Source organism: Oryzias latipes, chromosome 21, assembly GCF_053564925.1.
Source record: "Oryzias latipes strain Hd-rR chromosome 21, Olatipes_Hd-rR_3.1".
Taxonomy (NCBI): Eukaryota; Metazoa; Chordata; class Actinopteri; order Beloniformes; family Adrianichthyidae; genus Oryzias; species Oryzias latipes.
In genome coordinates this window covers 27,266,190-27,293,309 of record NC_136257.1, presented here as the reverse complement: position 1 = coordinate 27,293,309, position 27,120 = coordinate 27,266,190, and the positions used below count along the sequence as shown (strand labels likewise).

The window sequence follows — 27,120 nt, the reverse complement described above, 5'->3', positions numbered from 1 at the left end:
AAAGGTTTTCTTTTCCAATCCTTAAACGATTATTTTAATAAATATTCAGTTTTAACTCAAATTTGAATCGATATTATTTACTCTGAACGTGATTTAACCATAAACCATGTATCAAAGCTTTTGGCTTTAAATACAGCGGTGCTTTGTCGCCCCCTACTGGTGAAAATCTAGAACTGGGGCATGGGTTTTTTATTTTATATAAAATAGAAAAACTATTTTTCTTTGAAATTTCAAAGATTGAATTTATGAATTATCTGACATGTATGCAGTGTTGTGGTTCTTCATCTTTGAAATGTAAGCACGCTTACAACACCATGTGTCTCTTTAGCCACATAATCAAATAAGCAGATCGTTACAATAAAAAAGAGAAAAACAAATCTTATTGATTATCAAGAGATAACATCATTAAAAAAAGATGCACAAAAGAAGAAAATAAAATAGGATCGGTTTTAAACCTTCTTGTTAAAAAATGATACACTCCCTCCAGAGTAAATTTATTCTAGGGGGAAAAACAGCCCAACTTTGAGATGTTTGTGTTACAAAAGGTTAACATCCCATTTGTTAATTGAAAAGCAGCCTTTGTTCAAAAGTAAATGTTTGGAGAAGTGAAGCTGATTATTGACTGATTTATTGACGGAGAACACCTGAGACAGTCTGAGGTGGAGGTTTGTATAAAACTGCAGTCTGACAGTCATGTGTTGTGGATTCATTTGTGTTCATCAGCTCTGTGGCAGAAGAAAACAGACACTGGTTGAAAGAAGCTTTCAAAATGGGTACTTTAACAGTTTTAGTTTGGGCTGCCTTTTTGAAGCATTTCTAAAATCTTTGTCTCTTGTTTGCAGCCAAGAAAGTGTTGATTGTGTTTGCCCACCAGAGCTCTGGATCCTTCAATGCTGCAGCCAAAAGTGCTGCTGTGGAGGTTCTGGCAGCTCAGGGCTGCACAGTAGAGGTTTCTGACCTGTATGCTATGAACTTTAAAGCTGCTGCCACTGCTGAGGACATCAAAGGTATGCTGGCATGTGACAGAAACCTGGACTCTACTCCAGCACTAAGTGACCATGTCTCTGTGACAGGGGACGTTAAGGATGCTGAACACTTCCGGTATCAGGAGGAGACCAGGCTGGCATGGGAGGAGGGCAGGCTGGCAGAAGACATCACTGCAGAGCAAACTAAACTCTCTGAGGCAGACCTGGTTATCTTTCAGGTGAAGTCCAGTTTGCACTGATCACCAGGAAATTGGCACATGCTCATTTTGTTTGCTGTTTTCCAGTTCCCCATGTACTGGTTCAGTGTTCCTGCCATCATGAAGGGCTGGATTGACCGTGTGCTCACATGTGGCTTTGCCTTCACTAAAGAGAAGCGTTACAGCCAGGGACTCCTGAAGGTGAGGCTTCAGTGCAGATGTTTGCATGGATATCATGTTCTGAACTTCTCCTCTTCATCCAGGAGAAGAAAGCCATGCTGTCCCTCACCACTGGCTCTCTTGAATCCATGTTCAGCTCCACTGGCATCAATGGAGACATGAACGTCACTCTGTGGCCAATCCAGGTACTGCATGCAGCAACTAATTTAAAGTGAAATCTGCAGAAGTGCTTCTAACGGACTTTCATTTATTTTTTTTCTCTCTCTCCATCCAGAACGGTATCCTGCATTACTGTGGCTTCCAGGTCCTGCCTCCTCAGGTCTTTTGGGCTCCTTCTTGTGCGTCTCCTGAAGCTCGTACAGCCATGTTGGAGGGCTGGCGTTCCCGACTGCAGGGCCTGCTGGAAGAGAAGCTGCTGTCCTTCATCTCCTTGGACTGCTTTGACCCAAAGTCTTTCCAGTTGACTCCTGATGTTCAGGAGAAACATGCCAGCCAGGAGTTTGGTCTGACAGTGGGCATCCACCTGGGCAAACCTTTGCCACCCCAGAACCAGATGAAGGCTGGATGCTGAAGATGTAGCTGTAAACCTGTAGTGAAATAAAGGCTTGTACTTAAGTGTATATTATCCTAACCTTTCTGAGTCTGTGGCTCTTTTGTATGAAATGATGCTGTTGCTCACAAATGTTCACTTCTGACCTGAGATTCTGCTACTATTCCTCTAGTTTGAGGACGAACTACCCTGGAAAAGTCAGCATTTACTTTCTCAGAATTTATACAAATGCTAATCTGCCAGGTTTAATGTCCTTTTTGGATATTGTCTGGCCACACCTTTTTATATCCTTTTCTGGATTTGCAGGTCATTTTTGAAGTTGACAATCTGTACTGTCTTGGATGCCAAACTTTTTTTTAATTTTTTTGTCTGCTAATCACCACTGGGTCATTGCTACTGACATCACACCTTCAGCTTTCAATGTCTCTCATCACCCTCTCGTACACCATTCACCTCCAGAACATGTCTGCAAGCTTTAGGATCATGCCTTGGTTCCTTTCCACACCAGAAAAAACCCACTTCGGCTCCCAGATGCACTACTTTTTGTCGGCCAACTCTTTAAGCTTTCTCTGTCAAAGTTCAACTTCAAATGTTTCTCACATTCTTTCAACAGATGTTTAATTTCCACCTGCACCCCAAAGGTCAACCATGTTCTGTGACTCACATGTTTGGTTCAATTAATCTGTTCCCTTTGGGGGTCACAAAGCTGCCAGAGCCTATCACAGCCACTTATGGGCGAAGGCAGGGGACACCCCAAACAGGTTGCCAAGTCTGTTCCAGGGTCACAATCACACACCCATTCACACCTATGAGTTGCCAATTAACCTATGAGGCATGCTTTAGGACAGTGGGAGGAAGCCGTGATCATGCAGAACATGTAAACTCCACACAATGTTCCCCGTTGTTTCCCAGCCGGGAATTGAACCGGGGGCCTTCTTGCTGTGAGGCAAGAGCGCTAACCGGAAAAATAGCGCCACCGTGCAGCTGGTTTGGTTTAATGTTGACTCCCCGTTTGACCCAACTATGACCAAAGCACTCTTGTGCACCTTTGAGGTTAAGCATCCACCAAGCTGGTTTAGTGGATACATTTGAACCTTTTACATCCACACTGTCCTGTAAATAATGAAGCTCTGGACTTGATGGTAGCAAAGCCTAAATGTGTCATGTAAGAGCTGTTTGCCTAAAGAATACATCATTCTTAGCCTTTTTTTTAAGTAAAGCTCCACCTATTATTTATAGTATTTTTTTTCCTTTAAAGCCTTTTGGTTTATCTATCCATATCCAGGCAACACATGTTGCAACTTAAGGACTGTTTAATAAACAATTTACAATCTAAACCTAAAACTGTTTAAGAACTTTTGAATTTTACAGTGGATTTATGTGGAAAAACCTGAGGCAGGACTAAACAAATACAGCAGAGTTTAGATAAACATGCTTTGTTAAACTTAAGAGATTCTTGAGATGCAGCTTTGCTTTAATGCACTTTGAAGAATTTCACAATGAAATGACATGTTTACAATAATCTAGAGAATATGTCAGTGATAACATCCTTCATATAAATTCACCAGAGTTGGAAATGTTACTTTAAAAAAGGTAATAGCAATACTGACTATATTTGATCCAAAAACTAACTGAGCTATGGCTGTAAAACTATAACTAGTTAAAGCGTTTTTATATGGAGAGTTACAGGAAAAATTTGCTTTACAGTAAAAAAAAAAAGTTTTTTTTATGTCAAAATAGATATTTTACTGATCAATTTTCACATGTCAGTTAAAGTGAATAAATCTCATTAGCATGTACTTACACAAGATTCAGTATTCATTACATCGTCTTGTTCACATTAAAGTAGAAGTTTAAGTTAAGTTAATTTAACTCTCAAATTCACAACCTCAGCTAACCAGTTTGGTTCACATCAATTTATTTTCTTTAAACGTCACCAGGTAAAAAACAGAATAAAATGTTCTTGCAGTAATTGTAGCTAATTAAATGAATGAAACAATCTGGATGTGGTTCCTAAATCTTTACCCAGAGACAGTCATCTTTCCATCAGGCTGTTCCAGATTCAGTTTCTGCCACATTTTCCACCTGTTAAGTGTTTGCTAGGAAACATACAAAGTTAACATGGACCTCTTCTTGAATTGTGCGACAGTGGATGTTTTGTATAATATTATTTATTTTCTGGTTTAAAAAACTTTAATACTTATTAATTGTGTAGCCTGTTTTTTTTATTGACAAATTTACTTTTAATTTAATTTTAATTTCCTGTTTTTAGTTACAGAATAATGCACTTTTAAATGCATTTTTATATATTATTTATATGTTTGGTCTATCTATCTATCTATCTATCTATCTATCTATCTATCTATCTATCTATCTATCTATCTATCTATCTATCTATCTATCTATCTATCTATCTATCTATCTATCTATCTATCTATCTATCTATCTATCTATCTATCTATCTATCTATCTATCTATCTGCGTGGGGGAGCAATCCCCTTGGCTGGTGTGTTAAAACCACGCTGGCTCTGATTGGCTCCCATAAAACAAGGCACTGCTGTTAGCCAATCAAAATCGTTTATTTTGTTGTCGCTCCGCCCAGTCAATTTTTCTGACTGGAACATACTTACTGGCTCAACTGGCCTGAGTGCCTTTACTGTAATTTACACCGTTTACTAAATGAAATCGCAGTAACGCACGGCGCTTAACAAATACTAACGTTAACAGGGTTATAAAACGAAAACAGCAATGAATTAGATTATTCTGTGACTAATAAAAATACAGTTATTCCAAACTTGGACGCTTGCAATATCACATTGTTCCTAGAAAAATACAGTTTGTTAAATAATAATAATTTAGAAGCAAAAAAAAAAAAATCACGTTCAACGTTTGTTACAGTTTTTCTCAGTCGCTTTAGTACAATTCTCAGATCAGAATGAAATTCCCAAAACTATTTGTTCAATCTTCACATCATGATTTCACTTGTGCACATCATATAAGGAGTTTCTCACTTCTTTGAACAAGTTGCAATTGCTTTGGTACATCCATGCAAATGATTATGTACAATTCTCTGCTCTTTGCTACATTATCAATTGTTTATGTCATGTTGATCAAAATGTATTATATAGTTCACTGTGCAATAGTCTTACTCCTCAAAACACCTAGTCATTAGTTCATCATATAAGTCATTAACTGCAAAATGGTTGACCAGGTTGTCATAATGTGACAAACATATTTCGCTGCATTGCAAGAGAGGATATTGGCTGTGATATGGGTGAGAATTTGTGGCCTAACATACAGGAACGACAAGAGGTATATGAAGACCACACCAATTCCTACTGCACTGCCTGTACTGTTGGACAGAATATTGTCCTATCTTTTTTTCCCTTTGTGTTACTGTTTGCAGTGGGTTTTTTCTATGTTGGTATGACATGGTCTGTCAACAAATTACAATATGAACAATAAAAGTGTAAATGTGAATCTTGTCCAGTCTCTTCCAATCAAACAAAAAAGGTGTAACTTACATTTTACAATAATTGTCATCAAAACTTTAGCCATAGTTTACATCAGAACCTCCCTCTAAAGTACACAGTTATGTTGAACAACATGACTAAGTAATTTGACTGTCTTGTTCGTAGACAATGACACAAGGACTTGACATTCTGATGGCACTGACTGTTCAATGACATAAACACTTAGTTTTGGGAGATGAACTAAAGATTTTGAGCAAGTTACAGGCTTTTGCAAGAAATCCATAGTGTTTTGCTGTTTGTATAAATTGTTTTGAGAAATACACACACGTATTTGCAAACTTCAATTCTGATCTGAGAATTGTACTAAAGCGACTGAGAAAAACTGTACTACTGCAAATGCACTATTTTTTAAATGAAAGTCTCATTTCAACCACTAGATGGCAGTGTAACCCACAATTTAAAGTTTTCATTCAGACTTTGAGATGTACCTCTATGAGTTTTCCCTGTGACTTTTGGAGGTTTTCATGTTCATTTAAAATATAGGAAACCCGTTTTTCCTGTTTAAAAAACGTAAAATAAAGAAAGAAATAAAACAATAAAAATAAAAATAAAACACTTAGGTAAAAAATGTTAGTGGCTTATTTTTGTCTACAGAATCCACACAAATTTCAGTTTCCTCTAACTCAATACTGACATGAGCAAACAACAATTTAATGAGATCTAAAAAGAATTTTGTTTCTCTTACAGAGGATCATACAAATTTTCAGTGTTAAATTTCACTGACATTTCAGGAAATGTATAACTGTTACCAATTTGTAATTTCCTTCAATTATAAAAAATATTCCACAAGAGCAGCTCAACTTTCACGTGGCAGTGTTGCACTCTAACAACAGGAGTAATTGCGAAACCATGTTTAGGCCTTTTATATCTGCAATATGGAGGAAAAACCCTTTGCTGGTTGAAGGTGGAGTCACCTTAAAGAGGGATTGTGTGTCAGAAGGGCTGAGGATTAGCGTGTCATCAATGAGGTAACATGATATACATCCAGCAGTGAAAAAAAATAGTTTTAATGAATCTGTTTTCAACTATGCGGTTGCTTAGCACTGAAACAACCACAGTGGGTTTGTGTGGAAACCGCTGAGGAACAAGCAAGATTACAAATTTATAAACACTTGAATTCCTGTTTCATGGAAATTTAAATGCTGGTTTGACTCTGTGTTTAACTCAAATCAGAATAAAAACCTTTGACATGAAGACGTCTTAAGGTTTATCAGGGTTGTGTTTATGTTGACATCCACCAGTTGTGCTTGCATCTCCTCTTCCTCACATTGGCTTGGGCGAGTCCTGTATTTGCCTCTTTGAAGATCACTGCTGAGCCTTTTATTGTACTCTCACAGAGTTTATGAGTGGGCTCGACCTCACGCAACTCTTCCGTGAGAGGACGTCGATGTAAAGAAAAACCAGAAGCCGAGAGTGAGAGGATTAGCCAGGATGTGCTTCTTCATGTGGTCTAAGGAAACTGGGAGTGACGCACGATTCGGAGACATCTTTGAAACATAGACAGACATGCACGTATCCAAATGTTCAAACTTGACAGTCAAAACACAAATGTAGACTCACGGGGGCTTCTGAGTAAACCAAACTTATTACCTAAGAGTTTCCACTCCCCTCTCTGAATTCACTGAAACATATTTCCTCAACTGCCTTTCTTCTTTTTGCTAAAAATGAAAAAAAAAAAAAAAATCATTGAAAGACAACTGTGAAGGCTTTTAAAATAGCTTAAAAGATGATTGGAGTGGAACTTTGTTTTTTCCTCAATCCTTTTTCAATTCACTCTCAGTCATTAAAAAAGAACACATTTTGTGAGCCACTGGAGATCTGTAAGATCCCAAAACAGCAAAAACGGTCTATTTTTAGGAATATACACAAAAGTTGCCTTTTTATTTCTTCATAAAAATGTCATTTTAAGTCAAAAGATATTCTGAAAAAGCTGGAAACATTTCCTTTTTTTTGGTTTGGAAATTCTCTTTGGGTCTTAAATGTCACAACTGCAACTATTGTTTATATCCCTGCTTTCGTCTCTGTTCTGGTAAAATAAATACAACTTTATTTAGCATCTGTTTAAACCAGCTAAAACCACCTGATCACTTTGTGCCTTTGATTTTTGATTGAAAGCACCTGAGAGTGTGTAGATAAAACAGAGAGGGCTGCTGCATGTTAGGCAGTTTTGTTTTTCTCTGTGATTTAGTTTAACATTTATTTATTTATGGAGATTATCACCGTTGTCCCCTTCTTAACAATGGGTGAAGGTTTTCTGCTTTTTGACTGGCATTTCATATATTTTAAACTTGCATCTACAACCCTGTTTTCATTTTTTCTTCTTCTGATATTTTCAATTTTTGTTTGTTTGCAGCCAAGAAAGTGTTGATTGTGTTTGCCCACCAGAGCTCTGGATCCTTCAATGCTGCAGCCAAAAGTGCTGCTGTGGAGGTTCTGGCAGCTCAGGGCTGCACAGTAGAGGTTTCTGACCTGTATGCTATGAACTTTAAAGCTGCTGCCACTGCTGAGGACATCAAAGGTATGCTGGCATGTGACAGAAACCTGGACTCTACTCCAGCACTAAGTGACCATGTCTCTGTGACAGGGGACGTTAAGGATGCTGAACACTTCCGGTATCAGGAGGAGACCAGGCTGGCATGGGAGGAGGGCAGGCTGGCAGAAGACATCACTGCAGAGCAAACTAAACTCTCTGAGGCAGACCTGGTTATCTTTCAGGTGAAGTCCAGTTTGCACTGATCACCAGGAAATTGGCACATGCTCATTTTGTTTGCTGTTTTCCAGTTCCCCATGTACTGGTTCAGTGTTCCTGCCATCATGAAGGGCTGGATTGACCGTGTGCTCACATGTGGCTTTGCCTTCACTAAAGAGAAGCGTTACAGCCAGGGACTCCTGAAGGTGAGGCTTCAGTGCAGATGTGTGCATGGATATCATGTTCTGAACTTCTCCTCTTCATCCAGGAGAAGAAAGCCATGCTGTCCTTCACCACTGGCTCTCTTGAATCCATGTTCAGCTCCACTGGCATGAATGGAGACATGAACGTCACTCTGTGGCCAATCCAGGTACTGCATGCAGCAACTAATTTAAAGTGAAATCTGCAGAAGTGCTTCTAACAGACTTTTTATTTTTATTTCTCCATGCAGAATGGTATCCTGCATTACTGTGGCTTCCAGGTCCTGCCTCCTCAGGTCTTTTGGGCTCCTTCTTGTGCGTCTCCTGAAGCTCGTACAGCCATGTTGGAGGGCTGGCGTTCCCGACTGCAGGGCCTGCTGGAAGAGAAGCCGCTGTCCTTCATCTCCTTGGACTGCTTTGACCCAAAGTCTTTCCAGTTGACTCCTGATGTTCAGGAGAAACATGCCAGCCAGGAGTTTGGTCTGACAGTGGGCATTCACCTGGGCAAACCTTTGCCACCCCAGAACCAGATGAAGGCTGGATGCTGAAGACGTAGCTGTAAACCTGTAGTGAAATAAATGGGTTTTCAATGAAATGCACTTTTCTTTTCACATTTGGTTAATCATGCTGATCACCGTAGTTACTAGGAAATGCATTTGCAACTTCTTTTTCACACTCTTGCTGTCACAAGCACACCCTGGACCTCTAACTCCTGGTTTAGAGGTTGGCCAGCAGACTGTTCTTCTTAAACCCCCTAATTTCAGATCACCTAGTTGCTATTGGAATATGCTACTGCCCCAGTCTTGGCTCACAAAATGCAGGGCTGCTTGTGGTTCCCAGAATTTCTAAAAGTATAGTGGGAGATGGCGCCTTTACGCCACCAACCCCCTGTCTTATGGAGTAAGCTCCCAGCTCATGTCAGAGTCCGCCAGTTTCTACAATCAAAGTTGGGTTTGAAACATTCCTCTATGGACAGTCTTCTTGTAGGCTTGCTAGTAATGAGAGCAGTTGTGGGGCGTCAAGGCCTTCTCTGAAGGCCTAAATATCTGCATTGTTTTGGTCATGCATACACTTAATCATTCCAAATAGTTTGGTTTATGGTTATGTTGCCTCTAGACATTTTCATATTGGAGCATTTAACCAATCGCATTTCAGCTGTCCTTTGTTGCCAGGGAGGGTCAGAGCTAAAGAGGCCTTACCAATGAGTTCTGAAGTTCTTCTAATGCAAAATCAATGGCGATCATTAATTTCCTTGAACCAATTTTGAGTTGGTGCCAGCAGGGCCTTCTAGCAGGCTTACAATTAACATGTTTGAATTGAATTAAATAACTGAGTAGGCTTCTAGAAGTTAGAAGCTGGGGAAAGTATGGTGCACTGGGCTTCTGTCCTCTTTACTTATTTACTTTTCCTCTCATCAATACTTGATCATTTATCATCTCTATGCCCCTGTTTGGTGCAGTGCAATTCATGTGTTGTCCCTCTTTCCCACTCCCACAGGGGAGTGGGAGTGATTCCAGGTTCCAGTTGCCTTGTCTGTGCTCCGGTTCCTGTACTTGGCTGTGGACCTCACCTCTGGCTCATCTCGTGCCCCCAGCCGTCCCCCAACTCCATCTGGATAAAGCCCATCTGCAGGACTATTTAAATCATTTTCCATGTTCTTATCCAAGTTTTTTTTCCGCGTGTAATCAAGTAAAACAGCAGGTTCTGGTACACACATTTGTTTTGTCATTCCACACATTGTTCAAAAAGTGTTGATTTTGAACCAAAAATATGTCACTTTTCACTGTCTCTTCATCGCTAAAGATAAACTTTTGAGAATAGAGACTGTCAGTCGGTGTTGTTTGTGTCGAGTTCTTCACTCATGGAAGACACAGTTGTCATCTTCAGAAAGAGGGGATCAAGGGAGGGGCTACTCAGCTCAGCACCAACAGCCACACCCATGTAGAGAAGATTTTGGAAACAGCGGCTTTAGATAAACATGAAATATGGCTTTATAAGACATTTAAATTGTGGGATTTTGGCAAAACACACTTCATAATCATAGTTAAAATACCAATTTTTATTTTTTTATTGTCATAGAGCACATGTGTCAAACTCAAGGCACGCGGGCAAAATGTGGCCCGCTGTGTCATTTTATGTGGCCTGCAAGAGCATAAGAGTTATTCTTTGTATTTTATTTCTTAAAATAAAAACTAAAATTGGTGTGTATCTATTCATATCTAGGGGGAATTGGATTTGAAATATCAGATTGGGCAAATATACATTAGGACTTAAACATTGTTCACATAACCTAACCCAAAAAAGTCAAATGTAAAAGGATTCATGCTAGAGTAACAAGCAAACATATGTTTTCTATGCAACTGTAATTGTCACTTTAAAAAGTTATAATAAATAAGTAAATGAGTTATTTAACTTTAAGGAGTAGTTACATTTATTTTTCATTACATTTAGTTACATGTATAAGTTAAATCTGGCCCTTTGAGGACAACCACTATGCTGATGTGGCCCTCAGTAAAAATGAGTTTGACCCCCCCTGTCATAGGGGGACTTTAAATGTTGGCAAATGAACATTATGTCTCAAAAGTTAATGTGCTTGAAGAAAAAAGATTTGACCAAAGTAGTAATTGCAAGGATTGGGTCGGGTCAGAACACCTTTGGAACGGCAGCTCTTCTGCAGTTTTCCTGATCAGTATTATCTGTTGACAGCTGTTTAAAGGAAAGCACAGACTAACAGGAACCAGTCATGGGCATCCAAGTGTCAGTGATGTGAGAAAAGACTGGCTGCTCCAAACCAACCGACAATAAACTGCGGCTCAGATCTCCAAAAACGTTTAGGCTATTCATGATTGACAGGAGTCAGAGCACACAGGGCATCACTGTTCACTGTTTGCACAGCTGCAAATCTGCTGGATGTTGACGTCTGACCACAAAGGAAAGCACCAACTGCAGACGCAGAACTGAACCCTAGGGAAAAAAAAACGATTTGGGGACGTTAAATTCTCCCAGTATACATCTGTCCACGTGAGTCTTTCTGTGACGTTTAACAGCTGCTCAATGATTCTGCTTTAGTTGCTCGTTGGCTGTTGGCAAACAGCTTTATAGTGTATTACTGCCACCACCCAGCCTGGAGTGTGGATCAGTTTTCATTCTTTTAGTTTATGGTCTCTTTTTATTTTTTTCCACAATCATTTTAAGAACCACATTCTAATAACTTTGTCTTTCTTATAAATAAAATTAAAATATAAGTAAGTTAATCACTTAAAACATTGTGGGTATTTCCTGCTCCATGATCGTGTTGTTTTGGTCTCTTTAGACCTTTGCACACAATCACCTGGGACCCCACTTCTCCCGAAGATGCATCTTTTTGCAAAGCTTGAGATCAGTCCTCCAACTTTCCAATCTAACGGAGCATCTGTGGGCTGTGCAGAACAAACAACTCTAAGCTCATCTAGACCCACACAGAATTCCAAGGATCTGCTGCTGATATTTTGGTGCCAAATACCACAACGTGGAGCTTTAGTGTTCTGGTGAGGTTGATGGAATTTGGAAATAAACAATGGCGACCAGTACAATATAAGAGAGATGATTATAATGTTAAATGTCTGACCTATAACATAGGTACATATTTCTAAAGCCTTGCATACTTTAGCTAACACCCAAACAACAAAAGCATTGTTTTTATTTTTCCTGGTTTTCACTGTCACCACGTTTTTTGAAGTGTGTTTCTGTAGCAAAAAAGATCACAGAAATAAAACATTTTACTTTGATTTCTTTTTAAAAGTAGAATCCTGAATCAGAAGGCTCAAAACACAAAACACTGAAATGATAAGAGACATCATCCTGAGCACCCAAAAATATCATCAAATGCAGGTTTTTGAAACCCTGATCACTCCTCGAAGCACCACAATTCTCAGAAAATAAACACGTGAAGAGGAAAAAAGGACGGATCCACACTTCTGAGTCATGAGGTGTGTTTGCACGAACCCTCACGCAACTGTTGATCCCACGAGTTAATGTGAAGCAGTTGAACAGGATGCTGAAGTGTGTGTGAATTCTGATGTGAGCCACTGAAGATTACAGCTGAGACATGTATTTATGGCCATCATTATCAGCGAGATCAACTGCAGTGGCGTCAATAGAAAAAATGATCAACATAGAGCTCATTAAAAACAGGTGTTAAAGTTTAGTGTTCATGCATTTTTGCTGAAATTGTTGTGTATTATATAAGTTAGAAATCCCAAATTAATAATTGTTTTTAATTTCAGTGCAAAATTAACGTTTGATATGATTTTCTGATGACCCCCTGAGTCTCTGCTGCTCCTAATTGTTCATTGAGAGCACCTGAGAAAGGTGAATAAATACAACAGGTACCTCTTCACCTGTAGTTCAGCTCCATTTCACCAGCAAAGTGTAGTGGCAGTTAGTGCTGAGCTCCTTACAATGGGTATGAAAGCGTCTTTTTGTCCTAGTCTTTATTTTAGTTTAAGGGACTATACTTGGAGTAGGGGTTTTACATGGGAATTAAAGATGATCTAATCTTTGTCTCTCGTTTGCAGCCAAGAAAGTGTTGATTGTGTTTGCCCACCAGAGCTCTGGATCCTTCAATGCTGCAGCCAAAAGTGCTGCTGTGGAGGTTCTGACAGCTCAGGGCTGCACAGTAGAGGTTTCTGACCTGTATGCTATGAACTTTAAAGCTGCTGCCACTGCTGAGGACATCAAAGGTATGCTGGCATGTGACAGAAACCTGGACTCTACTCCAGCACTAAGTGACCATGTCTGTGTGACAGGGGACGTTAAGGATGCTGAACACTTCCGGTATCAGGAGGAGACCAGGCTGGCATGGGAGGAGGGCAGGCTGGCAGAAGACATCACTGCAGAGCAAACTAAACTCTCTGAGGCAGACCTGGTTATCTTTCAGGTGAAGTCCAGTTTGCACTGATCACCAGGAAATTGGCACATGCTCATTTTGTTTGCTGTTTTCCAGTTCCCCATGTACTGGTTCAGTGTTCCTGCCATCATGAAGGGCTGGATTGACCGTGTGCTCACATGTGGCTTTGCCTTCACTAAAGAGAAGCGTTACAGCCAGGGACTCCTGAAGGTGAGGCTTCAGTGCAGATGTGGCATGGATATCATGATCAAAACTTCTCCTCTTCATCCAGGAGAAGAAAGCCATGCTGTCCTTCACCACTGGCTCTCTTGAATCCATGTTCAGCTCCACTGGCATCAATGGAGACATGAACGTCACTCTGTGGCCAATCCAGGTACTACATGCAGCAGTTAAAGTGAACTTTGCAGACTTGCTTCTAACAGACTTTCTTCTCAATGCAGAACGGTATCCTGCATTACTGTGGCTTCCAGGTCCTGCCTCCTCAGGTCTTTTGGGCTCCTTCTTGTGCGTCTCCTGAAGCTCGTACAGCCATGTTGGAGGGCTGGCGCTCCCGACTGCAGGGCCTGCTGGAAGAGAAGCCGCTGTCCTTCATCTCCTTGGACTGCTTTGACCCAAAGTCTTTCCAGTTGACTCCTGATGTTCAGGAGAAACATGCCAGCCAGGAGTTTGGTCTGACAGTGGGCATCCACCTGGGCAAACCTTTGCCACCCCAGAACCAGATGAAGGCTGGATGCTGAAGATGTTGCTGTGAATTTGTAATGAAATAAAGGCTTGTACTTAGTGTGTAAAATCCTAAGATTTGTATTGCTGCAAATAAAAAATATTTTGAACAACCAGTTGAGCATTAAACTTATTTTTTTTTTTAAGGCTTTGTACTATTTAACCACCTAGCCCATAAATTCCTGAAGTGGATTTCTGAGGAAAGTTATGAAAGTTCAAAGTCTAATGACCTTGCAGTTCTGCTTTGATCATCTCTACATACTAATATCAATTAGGCCTTCAGTTTCTAAAATGCCTTCAAAAAATTTTTTTTTTCCCCACTCCATAAATGGTGTCTAGCCACAGACCAAATGTGCTGCACATTTGTCTCGGTGTTCACACTAAGCAAAAGGTTTCTTTATACGAACATTTCTGCCACCTACCGTTGGAAGAGTCAAAGCAGAGCGACTCTTGCTCCAGGCTTTCACAGCTCTATTCCAACGTATGAAAGAATTGTTTGGGAACAAACTGCAATTTCTCCATGAAACATTTTCAAAAGGTTGGCACTTCTAAGTTATACCGGATGCCATCTATTCCTCACCAAGGTCGAGTGCCTGGTCAAAGTTCAACTGGTAACTTTCAGCATGTGTTCCATGGCTGGGTGTTTTGTACGTAGACCCCAAAGACTGTGCGTAGTTGCAATGAGTTTTAAATGGGGAAGCCGCATTCATGCATGTTTAAGACTTTTCATTGAAAGTGGTCACTTGATGTGAGTGTAGTTTCACTCTGCATTTTGGACAGTTCACCATCCCTCGTCCACCCGCGTTCTCCACCTGGGGCGATTCTTTGGCACTGTCTGGCCTCTAACCGTCATCAGCATCGAGCCTCTGGGGTTTATACATCTCATCCAAATTCATCCCAAGCATAGACATCAGCAGCCTAAAGATTATGGACTTATTACATGCACTTTTATTTTATAACACATCTTTACTGACTGAGATAATGGCTCTCCAGAGCCTGAAGTCTTCACTGGCAAAAATTCTAATCCAGTAGCAGGTGCATCTAATGTTTCAGCAATTCTTCCAACTGTGTATGATTAAAAGATTTTCTTTTTCTGAAATTGAGCTGATCTTGCTTTGCAAACCACAATGGGAAAAATATCAAGTTTTGCAGTCCATAAAAAGCCTAAATTAAGCATACTGGGTAGGCATTGTGACCATTATTTCTGTTTAAAGAATCCCAGAGGGTGAGTGCTTTTTTCCCAGAGAAGGGGCTTTTGTTTGGGTATGGAGGAAGTTGCAGGGAGGTGGGGGGTGAGGCACACTTAAGGAAATGGCCTTGCACTCTGATGTCCAGACCACAGAGTGTAACGTGTAGGGACTCGGAGTGCACACTTCACACGAGCTGAGGTTGCACAAGGTCACCCTGTGTTTGTGCCAGACTGAGTTTAGGCTCACCTGTCTAAAAGAACAACAGCTCCTGGTCTCCCAGTCAAATCATGAACTTCTGTGAACCTCCAAGCTGCAAACATTATTTACAGGTTCAGTCCCCTGATGCTCCATTAAAATGTGCCACAAATCCCTTTATGATCACCAGCACCACGTTGTGAGTAAGGCATCAAAAACAGACAGATGTGGAGTCGACACGGCTGGTGTCAGGACTATCTGAGGTTCATCTGGGTCTCTCATTGTCTATCAAAATGTTCCCACACTGGAAGGCCACTTCTGTTCGTCTCAATGGCAGGAAGTGGGTATCGTACTTCTAGCAGGCTTAAAGGGGCCCGGAAAAGCAGCTTTTTCTGTGTGATTCAGACACAAAATCCGGCAACAGAGAATTAAAACTAACCCTGAAAGAGTACAGGGTTGATAAAAGTTGCTTTAGATCACTTCTGAGTTTTTTTAAACTCTCCCACTTAAAAAAATCATAAAGATTATAACATTTACTATAAATTGGAAGAGTTTCTACTTAATTTAGAATTACATTAACACAAATTATAAACGTTTTTCAAAATAAAAGCCGAGCAAAATCAAAGTAACTCTGAAATAAAAGAACATTCATTTTGACAAAGAAGGGACACGTTCTTTGCAGACTCCTGGGTGTTTTGATTGGCCCAGAAATTGGTCCCTGGGTTTTTTCCAGATGTCAGCAATGTAACAGCAGGCCAACTTTTAAACACTTTGACCCCCCGTAGGCAGAGAATAGGGCAGTAAGTAAAGGGAAAATACAGGATTTATGCCCTTGCCATTACGTATTTATATATATATGCAACACTGTTTCGTGCATTCGTAACATGAGAACAAAATAGATGTGAAAGAATAAATTATCATATGGAATAAAAGACAGCAGCGATTGCAAACTAGGAAATATGTTTTGCGAGGCTACATTGAATTTTTGCATGAGCAGTTAAAAAAAAGTTCTACTTATCGAAGCTATCGTTCTTCTTTTCTATTTTGGTGCATAAATATCAGTTCATACCCCGAAATGGTTTTGATTAAAAAGAGCTCAGCCACAGTGTAGGAGAGGATTAATGCCTGAGGATCAGGAGGCCCACCAAAGGCAGATGAATTAAGACTGGCAGCAGGAAAGGTTTGTAATGAGCAACTACCGGTGAAAACTTTTAAGCCTCAACTTTCCAAGAGCCCCCCCCCCCCCGTACCTTTGTACCACAGAGTGGGCATTGTGTGTGTACCCCATCATTACGGAACTGAGGAATTCGCTGTGACATCTGAGCGTGGTCGTCCCTGAAGCTGCAGCCTTTTAAATCAAGTTTTTTCCTTGCGGCTTTGCAGTTGGTTTTTATTTATTTTTTATTTTCTTGTGGAAATCTGCTTCACTACCAAATAATTTTGATATTTTATTTCAGTCAAGTACAAAAATATAGTAGAATATAACAAAAAAAATCCATCACAGCTGTATAAACAAGCACAAGTGTGTCCGTATGAGAGGAAATATATTCTAAATTCATAATCAAAACCTTCACAGCTAGTAGGAAGAATTACAAAGAATTGTTAGTGCGACAGCTGTGGAGGAACACGACGTCAAGCGGAGCCAAGGAGGAGAGAAAAGACGAGTGAAAAACAAATAAAAACAAACACCAGCTCCTTCCTCCTTTCATGCACTTTTGCAGGATATGTCTTTCACTGCTGGTTGGACTTCTCATGTCCGTCCTTCTTTTGTGTTGCTGGTCTCCTCTCATCCACGTGGAAATGCACAGAAAACTTTTAACACAACTGCTTTTTTTTCCACACATCTTTTGGGATTTTATTGCTTTCCCATGGGATCCTGTTTCTCGGGGGAGCTGACCTGTAGTTTAGCACGCTTATATGTATTTACTTTCACAAATTTCCCCTGACAGATGCTTCTCTCTGCAGCTCTGCTCCTGCGAGTCTGCGCTTTGTAACTTTGCAGCTCTAACACGAAAGGCCTGCCACCCTCGCTCTGATGAATGCACGAACATCACGCTATTGGATTCCACTCGAGCTCTGATGTATGGAGCGCCTGGTACCAGGGAGGCTGACGTGAGGCAGCAAAGCTGGTTCCTATTTATAAGCCAAGGTTGAGTGTATCTGGAAGGTTTGGAGAAAGCTTTTGGTGGTTTGGGGTGTCAAAGTGACAAGGTTAAGACTGCAGTCAGCTTACGACTCCTCTTTAAGTCCTTATACTGTAATGGAAAGCAGATCTGAGCTATTTTCACCCAAAGAAATTCAGAGTAATTGGAAGAACAGGCATGCACATAAACAGAGGAGATCCTATCTGACACCTGTCAACTTGTTCTGCTTTCTGTTCATTATTTCACCTCTTTCATACCTTTTTGGTTCTCTCATGTGACCATAAACAAAAAAACATACCCCCATAGGTTCTGTCAATGTTCAACAAATAATATCAAGGATAACTCTTAGTCTGGAGCCTTTTTGAGTGTTTTTTTAATGGTACTGTCATGTGATTAATTATTTTAAGCAATTCACTGTAATTGATTTATCTAATAAATCTATTTTAATGTAACCAATAGTTGCTATGAAAACCCTTATACTGAGGTATTTTTATTTAAATTTATGACATTGTGGCATAGTAAAAGATCAAAACGCAACAAGAAAAAGGGGCTTTTTATAGTTTTTTATTATAAGGGACTTCCAACCTGTACTTTTACACCAGAAAGGGGGAACTTTTTTTTAATCTTGAACAATTAAAAACAAAAACATCAGGTCCAGAGTGCTTTAATTTAGCGGTGGGAACACTATTCAGTTCAATCCAAAAAATATTGACCATGAACTTCTTATTAATAATATAATAACTATTTTGACAAACTTTGTTCCACAGTTTACCACAACAACAAGACAGTAAAAAAGAAAAGTGCTTTTATAGTTTTCATCATCCTGTTGGGTTAATTGAATAATGTGGATGACTGGGATGCAGCAGAAGAGAAAGGGTGAAGAGAATATGAGAAGGAGATGAGACATGTGGAGGTGACACTGGTGGAATAAGTCCATAATGAACCTGAAACAGTAAAAAAAAAGTACATTCAGAAATAGTTAATTTTGTCTTTTTTTTACCTGCAAAAATCACGAAGATCAAACTGTTTTTTTTAACAGATCAAACATGTATAATGTTAAAACACATAGAGACAAAATAAAAATAATCAAAATCAAAGCAAAGACAAAGTCAAAATTATGTAGAAATGTGTAAAAAAAAACAGGCGAAGCTCTACTAAACAATGTTTCAAGGACTTATTCCAGGAGGCCTCACAATTATATGTCATAACTCTTGTTATGTTTATTCAAAACAGAAATTTTGAACCTTTTTGGAAACTTCATGTGAAATCTTCATTTAATGGGGCGGTGTCATTCCTATGTCAGTGCTGATGTGATTGGCAAACCTAATCGTGAGTTTGGAGACTAATAAAAGGGAAGTTCACACAGAACCTGCTTGTCTGAGTAAGGAACCACCTGGAACAGATGCAAACAGCTCAAGGAGACTTTTCCGTTGCCCTTTTCTCATGCTTTAATCATTCAGTGCTGCAGCAGCCTTCTTATTTATTTTTGAGAGGAAATGACAATTACAATGTATCAGCATTCAGATCTTTTCCCATTAAACTAAGTCAAACTTCCTTCGTCTGGGATGTTTATTCATCATATGTTTGTCTGTTGTGTAGTTTACGCCCCATAACAATATTCCCGTTTGTTTACTCTCAGTAAGGAGAGCAGTGTTTAGCTTTCTGTAGAGGCCCTTGTAAAGCTTGAGAGCTCATGCGTTTCCATGGAGCCACAGGATGGGAAGATACCTGCTGGTTCTGGTGTCTGCCGCAGCTTTTACTGCTGTCTTCTCCCAAACATCTCTGCATTCCAGCAGCAGCCATGGCCCATTTGTCATGCTGTGTGACGGGGCATTAGAGGTAAAAAACATTGCTCAATATATACGTGAACTCTGTGTCCTGCTTTCAGTAGAAAGAGCTGCAAGCACACATCAAGATTGACAGGATAGAATTACAACATTAGAGGTGCAAAGCTGAGGATGGACACCTTTTCTCAGCCTGCTGATGGATCCTGTTGTTCGTTTCTCCTAACTCACCGTCCCCTGCAGCAAGGCTTTCTCTCAACTATCACCCGTCTTCTGCATGACGTGTAAGTTGCTTGGCGTTTGCATGGGAAAAGTTAGAGGGAATGGACTGACTTTTGAACGGCACATCTTTATGTTTAAAACAGGACTGCCTCCAGAGATGCAGAGCAACGTTAATGGACTGCGTGAGCTGCAGCCGGTCATGGCCAGCAGCTAAACCTTGACAGATTCATCGATGGAAGAGAGAGAAACAGGGAACACTGAGCTTTCATAAACAGCATGAGTCACTTCTTTTCAACACTCACTTCTTTATAATGTAAGTTTTTCCAAACATCTTGGCCTTTAGCCTACAGCCAAACAAAGGACTTTTTTGAATTTCTCTTCTAAACTGATCTATAGGAAGAATTTCTTGTCTTCTTTTCTTCATACTTGAAGACCCACTTCAATAAAAATCCTATTTTTGGTGTTTTAACGTGTTCTTGTGGCCCTTTTTCTGATGATGGAGGACATAAATCAAGGAAGTTAGGCTCAAAACTGCATTTCACAGTGTTTCTTTGTTAATCTTAAGTAGTATTTGAAAAACATGCAAACATCTTTTTGTGACATAGACAAACTCCCTGCTCCGGACAGGGGAAGGGGTGACGGGGTTGCCCTTTTTAATGAACTACAGCTGCTCTGCAGAAACTATGATCTAGAAATTGACACAGGTTTTTTGAAAACAGCTCAATCATAACTAAAAAACGCTGGGAATGCTTTTAAAACTCAAAAGATTATTAGAGTGGGTTTTCAAAAAATATGTGTATTTTAGAAACATAAGTAGACCCTCGAAAAGGTTAGAGCATGTATTAAACACCCCATTTCGTCTGTCAGCCTTGAATTTACTGCAGAGGAAAAACCTTTAGAGGAATATAACTTCATACCAAACTTTCAAAATGAAAGTTAATGTCTAGTAAGTTGTCAATCTATTAAACAAATGGTAGCTCTTTGGGGTGCTGTTAGTGTCTGGGATTCATGGCCCAATGATTGGGGTCATGCAATCTCTATGCAAACAGAGCTGGAGCTAGGTTTGCATAACCAGAAGGAGGTCAGGTTTTTTTCACAGTGGAGTTAAAATTCACTCAGAACAGAAAAGTTTTGGATACCTTGATAACTGGAAATTATGGTCCTTTTTGCCTCATCACACCCTGACCTACGACACTCGGAGAAGTCTGTTGCTGAGTTTGAAGTGACTGTCTTTATATAACTTGACTGATTTTTATCAAATCTGGAGATAAACAACAAGGACATGCTGTTCCCAACCCTATGAGAGAGTTTTCAAGCAAATAAAAGAATGCTCTCCGCGTCAGGGAGAGAACCTTCTTTACTCTTTCATGTTAAGTGCGTAACATCAAGGTTTACATTCATAAATCCAAAAGCATGCAAACTTGATTCTATTTTTTGAAAGTGCAACAGGCATGTTTGGTGATATATTTTGGAACAGATATTTCCTCCATCTGCCTGAATTGGTTCTCCACTATACATTACCCAGTAGTGACAGGAATTTCATTTGCTGTCAGCCTTACATTCGTGACACTTACGTCCTCTGACCATACATTCATATCACTGTTCAACATCTGCTCTGTTGCTACAGTAGGTTTTTTTTTCTTATCAAAACTTACAGCACTTTTATTTTGTAAACTCCCTTGGTCTGGTCCATGTATGTGCTTAACTCCAAGGTTTTAAGAAAACCAAACTTAAGATGAGGCAGACTATCTGTATTGGACTACTATTGTGGTGTTGGCCTGATGTCTTGGACTGGTTGATGCTTTTCTGTGTGGCAAAAAAATCTCCGGCTTCCTCCCACCGTCCAAAAACATCCTTCAGGTAATTGGCCACTCTAAATTGTTTAATGTGAGTGTGCATGGGTGTGTGAAATGTGTGACCCTGCGACAGACTGGCGACCTGTCCAGGGTGTCCCCTGCCTTTGCCCATAAGTGGCCAGGATAGGCTCCAGCAGCCCCGTGACCCCGAAAGGGATCAAACGGAAGAAGATGAAGGAATTTATCTGCCACTGGCAAAGAAATCAGTTTAAGATTCACTTTATGAATCTGCATAGGGAAACTAAGTTGTAGTTGCAGCATATTTCAAGCAGAATAAAATAAATACAAAATTTGCAGGGAAGAAACTCTTACATACATATACCCAGATGGTAACAGACAAATGCAGATTAATACCCAGTTAATGTAACAGAATTCTTATTTCAGTTACATTACCAAGAAACAAGAATTCCTATTTCTAGAAAAAAATTGTAGTCACCAAGTTTTCATAGATTATTTTGCTATTGAACATTTTTTTCTTTTTCTTTTAATTAATAGAAACAAGGGTCTTTTTACTTTCTTGGGCTTCACATTTTTCAGTGTACATGTAACATTGTTTTCTAGTAAACAATACATTTGATTTCCAAAATGTAATCTATTACAATTGAAAGAGAATATTGTGTTACTTAGGCAATCTCCATTTAAATCTTTGATATAATTTCATATTTTATTTCAAACACAAAATGAAAATGAATAGGAGTTAAGCATAAACAGATAACACAAAATTATTTGCTCGAAAAGGATTTAGAGGAAGAGAAATCTTGAATGGTCCCACCCTTTTTTACAACACTTTATGTTGTGCGTATTTCTATTTAGAGTTTTCTTTTTCTTTTTAAAACATTCACATTCCTTTCTATGCAGAAGAGACATTTGCTTATTTGTTTTTATTGATCATTTCTAGCTTTGTAAAGATTCATCAGTGACATTCGTAATTATTTTATAGACATGTAAACTCTTGTTTTTTTTTCATCCAACCCGTTTCATAAACCCACACCACAAATTGATAAGCCCATTTTGTGGTGTGCTTATCGAGTTGGCCTCAGGTTTTCACTGCAAAAGATGAATCTTAAGAAAGTAAAAAAGATCCTTGTTTCAAGAAAAATTGTCTTATTTTCTGTCTTGCAAGAAAAACAATCATATCACGAAGGTTTTTCAATAACTAAATAATCTTACTTTGAGAAAAACCTGTCTTAGTGACTAAAATCTTTCTCTTAAAATTGGAGCTCTCAGTAAGACCATTTTCTTAACTCATATTTTTGCCTATTTAAAAAAAATCTGCCAGAAATGTTGACGTATTTCTAAGGGGCCTGTTTTTGCAAGGTTGCTCATGGATGTGTATCATTTCTCAGTGGGGGCACGATGTCTGTGAAACATGCACCTGCATGAACAAATCTCCAAAAAGCCTTAAATAAATCCACAGCAACAACAGCTTCCAAAACCCAAAGAGAGCTCGGGTTAAGCGAACGACTCCCAGGCTTTTGTTCCTTCAGCTCTTTTAGAGGTCTGACGCTCTCCTCAGGGCTTACAAACTCCATCTACTCTGTTTACATAGTTTCAGCGTCGCTCACACGTGCTTTTTCTGTCTGAAACACAACAAATGAATAATAATTAAGTAAAAAATGAGCGAGGTTAGACAGGGGATGAGGATGAATGTGAGGGAGTGAAACCAGAGCAGAGACAGAGGTCGACTGGTGACAAATGAGTTCAGAAAGAGTTTGGGTGGGACCCTCTGAATGGACATTTGCACTAAAATAGAGCGAGCCGGTCAGACCCACCACCTCGTTTCAGGCCTGGACCACAAAAGGAGCAATGGCCATTTGAACACCATTTTCCATCCTTGTTTTGTATCCAGACCCTTTTATGTTTTCATGTTGCTGCCAACCCTTTTCAGCCTCCTTATCTCCAAATCATTTTGTAAGTCCATTGTGTTATAAAGTTTCTGAAAAAGCTCCAAGATAAGTTTTTATACAATAACCCCTTCAAAAGGAGATTGAAATGTAAAGAAAAAGGTGGTGAACCATCAATACGGACAACCCTGCATGTTTTGCTGTTTAGCAAAAGGAGCAAACTCCCCATTTGTAACTTTGATGAAGTCATGTCTTGGCCCCAGATGAAGTTTATGCTTGTCAGAACACACATTTTTTCACTTAGTTAAGGGAAAGAAGGTAGAAACACTTTTGAATAATGGTAACTGGGGAGTCCTGGCAGTTGAGGATTTTTAAGGATTAGTCCTTGTTCTCCAAACCTGCCTAATCATTTTCAGGGTCAGGGGGGTCTACTGGAGCCCATCCCAGCCTTCATTTCAGGCATGGGCTACATCCAGTCCATCCCAGGGAGAAAAAACAAAAAACAACCACACACATCCTCTCCTATAACTAATCAAACATGCATGCATCTGTACTGTGAAAGGAAACCAGAAAAGCCACACACGCATGAGTAAACGTGCAAAGTCCACACCGAGAGACTTCAGATGAGATTCAAACCAGGATTTCCTCGCTGTGCCTCAGCAGTTATGTATAACCGTCACACCACCGTGCAACCCTTCAGGAGGATTACTGTATCGAATTTGGAGTAAGCATTTACACTGGAGTACGGAAACAATTACTCAGAACTTGAGTCCCAGAAGAAACAAAACTCAAGACATTCGAGAGATTGTCTTAATCTATACTTTTGACCCTCAATCTTTTTTGTTTGTTAGTCACATTTTAGAAGTATTTGCTCCACATTTATGGTTTTATATTGAATGGGAATAAATTATCAGTTTAAGATTTTTTGGGTTATTAATGCTGAGAGGTTAACTGCCCAGAACATCTGAAAGTACACTTTTCTGTTGAAAACTAGTCAAAACTATTTTAACCCTAGAGCGCTATCGCCGGGTGATTTTTCTCCCGAGCAAAACTACTTACATGGACTTCAATATGTCAAGGAGTCTGTTCCTTCACCAGGGAAGTTTCACATGTCCCAGGAATGGGTGGACCAAAGACCAAGTTTCTAGTATCATTTTATTATTCAAAAAAACAATTTTTTTTCTGAAATTCCTAATTTTTCAGTAATTTTTGACCATGCTTTTAGGAACTTCCTATGTTTTCTTTTTCATTTTGTTGCACATAGCACAGTTGAAAATAAAAGGAAACCACTGTAATTTATCATGTGTTGTCATGTTTTGATCAATTTTTTATGACAAGTACGTTTTGTTGGGTAAATTATTTAGAGTAAAAATTAAAAATGATGCCGTGGCTTCTTATAGTTCTCTAGGGAAACAAAAGCAGGAATATTGAAAAGTACGATTTTGGAGACACAAATATAAATGCATCTAAACCTTATTAAAAAAAACTACTCCTAATGTTATTAATCAACCATCCATCTATCCATTTTCAGAACCCAAGAAACCATTTTGGGGTCACTTTTCTCTTGGAGCCAACCAAGCGAAGGTTAGGTACACCCTGAACAGGCCGCCATTCCATTGCAGGGCCACAAACGCTAACATTAACACCTAGGGACAATTTAGAGGTGCCATATAACCTATGAAGCATGTTTTTGGACTGTGGGACGAAGGCAGAGTGCCTGGAGAAACCAGTGCATGCACGATGAAAACAGGCACACTCCACACACAAAATTCCCTGCGGGATTCAAACCAGGGCATACTTGCTGCGAGGGGAAGGCGCTGACCACTACGCCACTCTGCAGCCCCTGATTGCCTCAAAATATTATGTATATTATGGATTTTCTTTTTAAATTACAATAATTTTGCGTATTTTTTTAAGAATTCTCAGCAGCTGTGTTCTATTGTCTTAGGAACTTGTTAGTTTCCTGTCTCTTATATCCTTCAGCTTTAAAACCCCATTAGATTTTAAATGAGCTTTATTTTCCTACCAGACAGTATGGTCACACACACCCACCCACCCTCTGTGTGAATGAGGACTGCAGAACATTGGTTGGCAGCAGTCTGCAGGGCTACGGATGCTTATCAGAAAGGCTTACTCCCCCCTCCGATGCTCCTGATATGGAAGACAATAGGTATGCGTGCATAGTGAAGGCTTTCTTTAAAGCTGTGCTGATCCTGATTTCACTTCTTTGCTCTTTAATGAGGTCAGTTCAGCCTGCTGGCTGTATTCCATCACTAAATGGAGACGGTCATAATAAACCCTAAAGTGAGATGACCTGTGAAAGCCATGTCTTTGTCATGAAGGAACACGCTGCACAAGGCGGACCCAGTTAAGTAAATGTTTTGTCCCATGGCCGTGGTTTTAAGAGCTTTGCTCAAAGCACAGTGTCCAGATTTGACTAAAACACTTGTCTCCCAGCATTCCAAACCCAAATTCCGCCGGTTCTGTTTCCTTTTGTGATCCTGTCTTTGTACTGAACTTGGGGTTAATTGCTCGGGTGGAAGCAGCTGTGAGGCCACCAGAGCTGCAGGTGAGCAGCTGCTCTCAGCAAACACGCCAGCCTCCCACACTGCTTTGTGCTGCTTCCAAAGACTGTTTCCAAATTGTGAATGAATCAAGACCCAACAACAATGAAACAACAAGGCTCCTGAGAGTAGCTGCTGCCGTAGTCGCGAGGAAAGAAAAGACTGTATTGCAGGTCATAAAATTCAAAACTCACTCCTTTTCTCTTTTATTCCTCTGCTTTAGGTCTTTTAAATGATTTGGAGTGATGGGTGAATGGCATCCCATGACAAAGCAAACAGTCGTTTGTTTACTGTTACATGTGAAAGTACAAATGCCGGGTTTAACCCATTTGATGGTTTTGGGTGGGAAAAGACGTTGATGCGGTTTCCTGAAAATGAAGTTTCATAATGATGTCTGCTGGGGCGGAGCAGTTCAGGGACCACACCATCGTTCACCACATAAATGTTTCAGTTTGGATGTCTTTGCTGAATTAAGACTTGTTTCGCATTTTAATTGCAGCATATAGTTAATTATGGTCAATTTTATAGACAGAATCATTCAGAAATTATGCAGATGATACCATCATTTATTGCTCCTCAACTTCTGATGCTAAAACAATGAAATTATGCCATTTTGGTTTAGCTTATGTTCTCTTAATACAGACAAATCCAGGTTTCTGCTGGTTTTTATTGTTAAAGCAACAGCTACTATTTTTGAGCTAACTTTAAGCAAACATAAAGGGTAGACCTGGACAGGTGTTGCACGTTTTTGTGTTGCCCGGGCCTGTGAAGGGTCGTAGAGAGCAACGCCACACCTCAAGGGGAGCACAGGTGTGTCTTGCAGTTCCCTTGAGGGATGTCAAGGAAATAGAATGTACCATTGTCATGTGTGAGGTGAGTGTGTTGTGAAGCATTTGTAGAATGGAAGTTACACGCACTTGTAAAACAAGGGTGATGCAGTTGTATGGGGTGCTCACGTCATTTACCAACGTCCTTACTAGTTATTAGTAATGCACCTGATATATAAGCGCCTGTAGGACACCCATAGGATGCCCACACAATCAATGCTCTGGTTGTCTAATTTGCTCATTTTTTAACAGGCGGTGTACAACGGCCCCGCTCTCATTGCTTGAACAGCACTAATCGGCTCCTTGCGCAGGGTTTTGGGGGGGGATGAAAAATACACACCACGTGCCTTCGTCTCACCTACTTCCCCTTTACTTAGCCTTAGTTGTTGTATACGTGTTCACTTCAACTTGTCCATAGAAAAAGAAGGCCACGAAGATTTTCACTCTAAAGGCTCATTGACTGGTCTATGACTTTGATATTTCCTGCAAGCCCCCATACAGGTTTGCCTATTTATAGTCCGTATCTACCTGTAAGGGCAGTTGTGATTAAG

The 27,120-nt window shown here is 39.9% G+C and overlaps 3 protein-coding genes and 1 long non-coding RNA gene across 5 annotated transcripts; 3 read left to right on the top strand and 1 right to left on the bottom strand.

Annotated features, from left to right (window-relative positions):
- The first annotated feature begins 634 nt into the window (after positions 1 to 634).
- Positions 635 to 1,994, top strand: LOC101170885 (ribosyldihydronicotinamide dehydrogenase [quinone]). Its single transcript, XM_020713178.3, has 6 exons — positions 635 to 773; positions 843 to 1,007; positions 1,074 to 1,204; positions 1,271 to 1,384; positions 1,447 to 1,548; positions 1,638 to 1,994. The coding sequence occupies exons 1-6, from the start codon at positions 770 to 772 to the stop codon at positions 1,932 to 1,934; spliced, it is 813 nt and encodes a 270-aa protein (XP_020568837.1). The 5' UTR covers positions 635 to 769; the 3' UTR covers positions 1,935 to 1,994.
- Positions 1,995 to 7,533: 5,539 nt separating this feature from the next.
- Positions 7,534 to 8,930, top strand: LOC101170381 (ribosyldihydronicotinamide dehydrogenase [quinone]). Of its 2 annotated transcripts, none has more exons than XM_020712888.3 (6): positions 7,534 to 7,689; positions 7,800 to 7,964; positions 8,031 to 8,161; positions 8,228 to 8,341; positions 8,404 to 8,505; positions 8,587 to 8,930. In XM_020712888.3, the coding sequence occupies exons 1-6, from the start codon at positions 7,653 to 7,655 to the stop codon at positions 8,881 to 8,883; spliced, it is 846 nt and encodes a 281-aa protein (XP_020568547.1). In that variant the 5' UTR covers positions 7,534 to 7,652; the 3' UTR covers positions 8,884 to 8,930. The 2 variants fall into 2 exon arrangements, with proteins under 2 accessions (XP_020568547.1, XP_023806894.2); XM_023951126.2 differs by having other exon boundaries at positions 7,612 to 7,695.
- Positions 8,931 to 12,661: 3,731 nt separating this feature from the next.
- Positions 12,662 to 14,059, top strand: LOC111946266 (ribosyldihydronicotinamide dehydrogenase [quinone]-like). The gene is made up of 6 exons (XM_020712890.3): positions 12,662 to 12,779; positions 12,892 to 13,056; positions 13,123 to 13,253; positions 13,320 to 13,433; positions 13,495 to 13,596; positions 13,664 to 14,059. Exons 1-6 carry the CDS (start codon positions 12,776 to 12,778, stop codon positions 13,958 to 13,960), a joined length of 813 nt encoding a protein of 270 aa, XP_020568549.1. The 5' UTR covers positions 12,662 to 12,775; the 3' UTR covers positions 13,961 to 14,059.
- A 3,961-nt stretch (positions 14,060 to 18,020) lies between these two features.
- On the bottom strand, positions 18,021 to 21,364 carry LOC144988762 (uncharacterized). Its single transcript, XR_013652748.1, has 2 exons — positions 19,201 to 21,364; positions 18,021 to 18,416 (listed from the first exon to the last, which is right to left on the bottom strand). It is a non-coding gene; the product is annotated as an uncharacterized LOC144988762 (long non-coding RNA).
- Between the last annotated feature and the right edge of the window lie 5,756 nt (positions 21,365 to 27,120).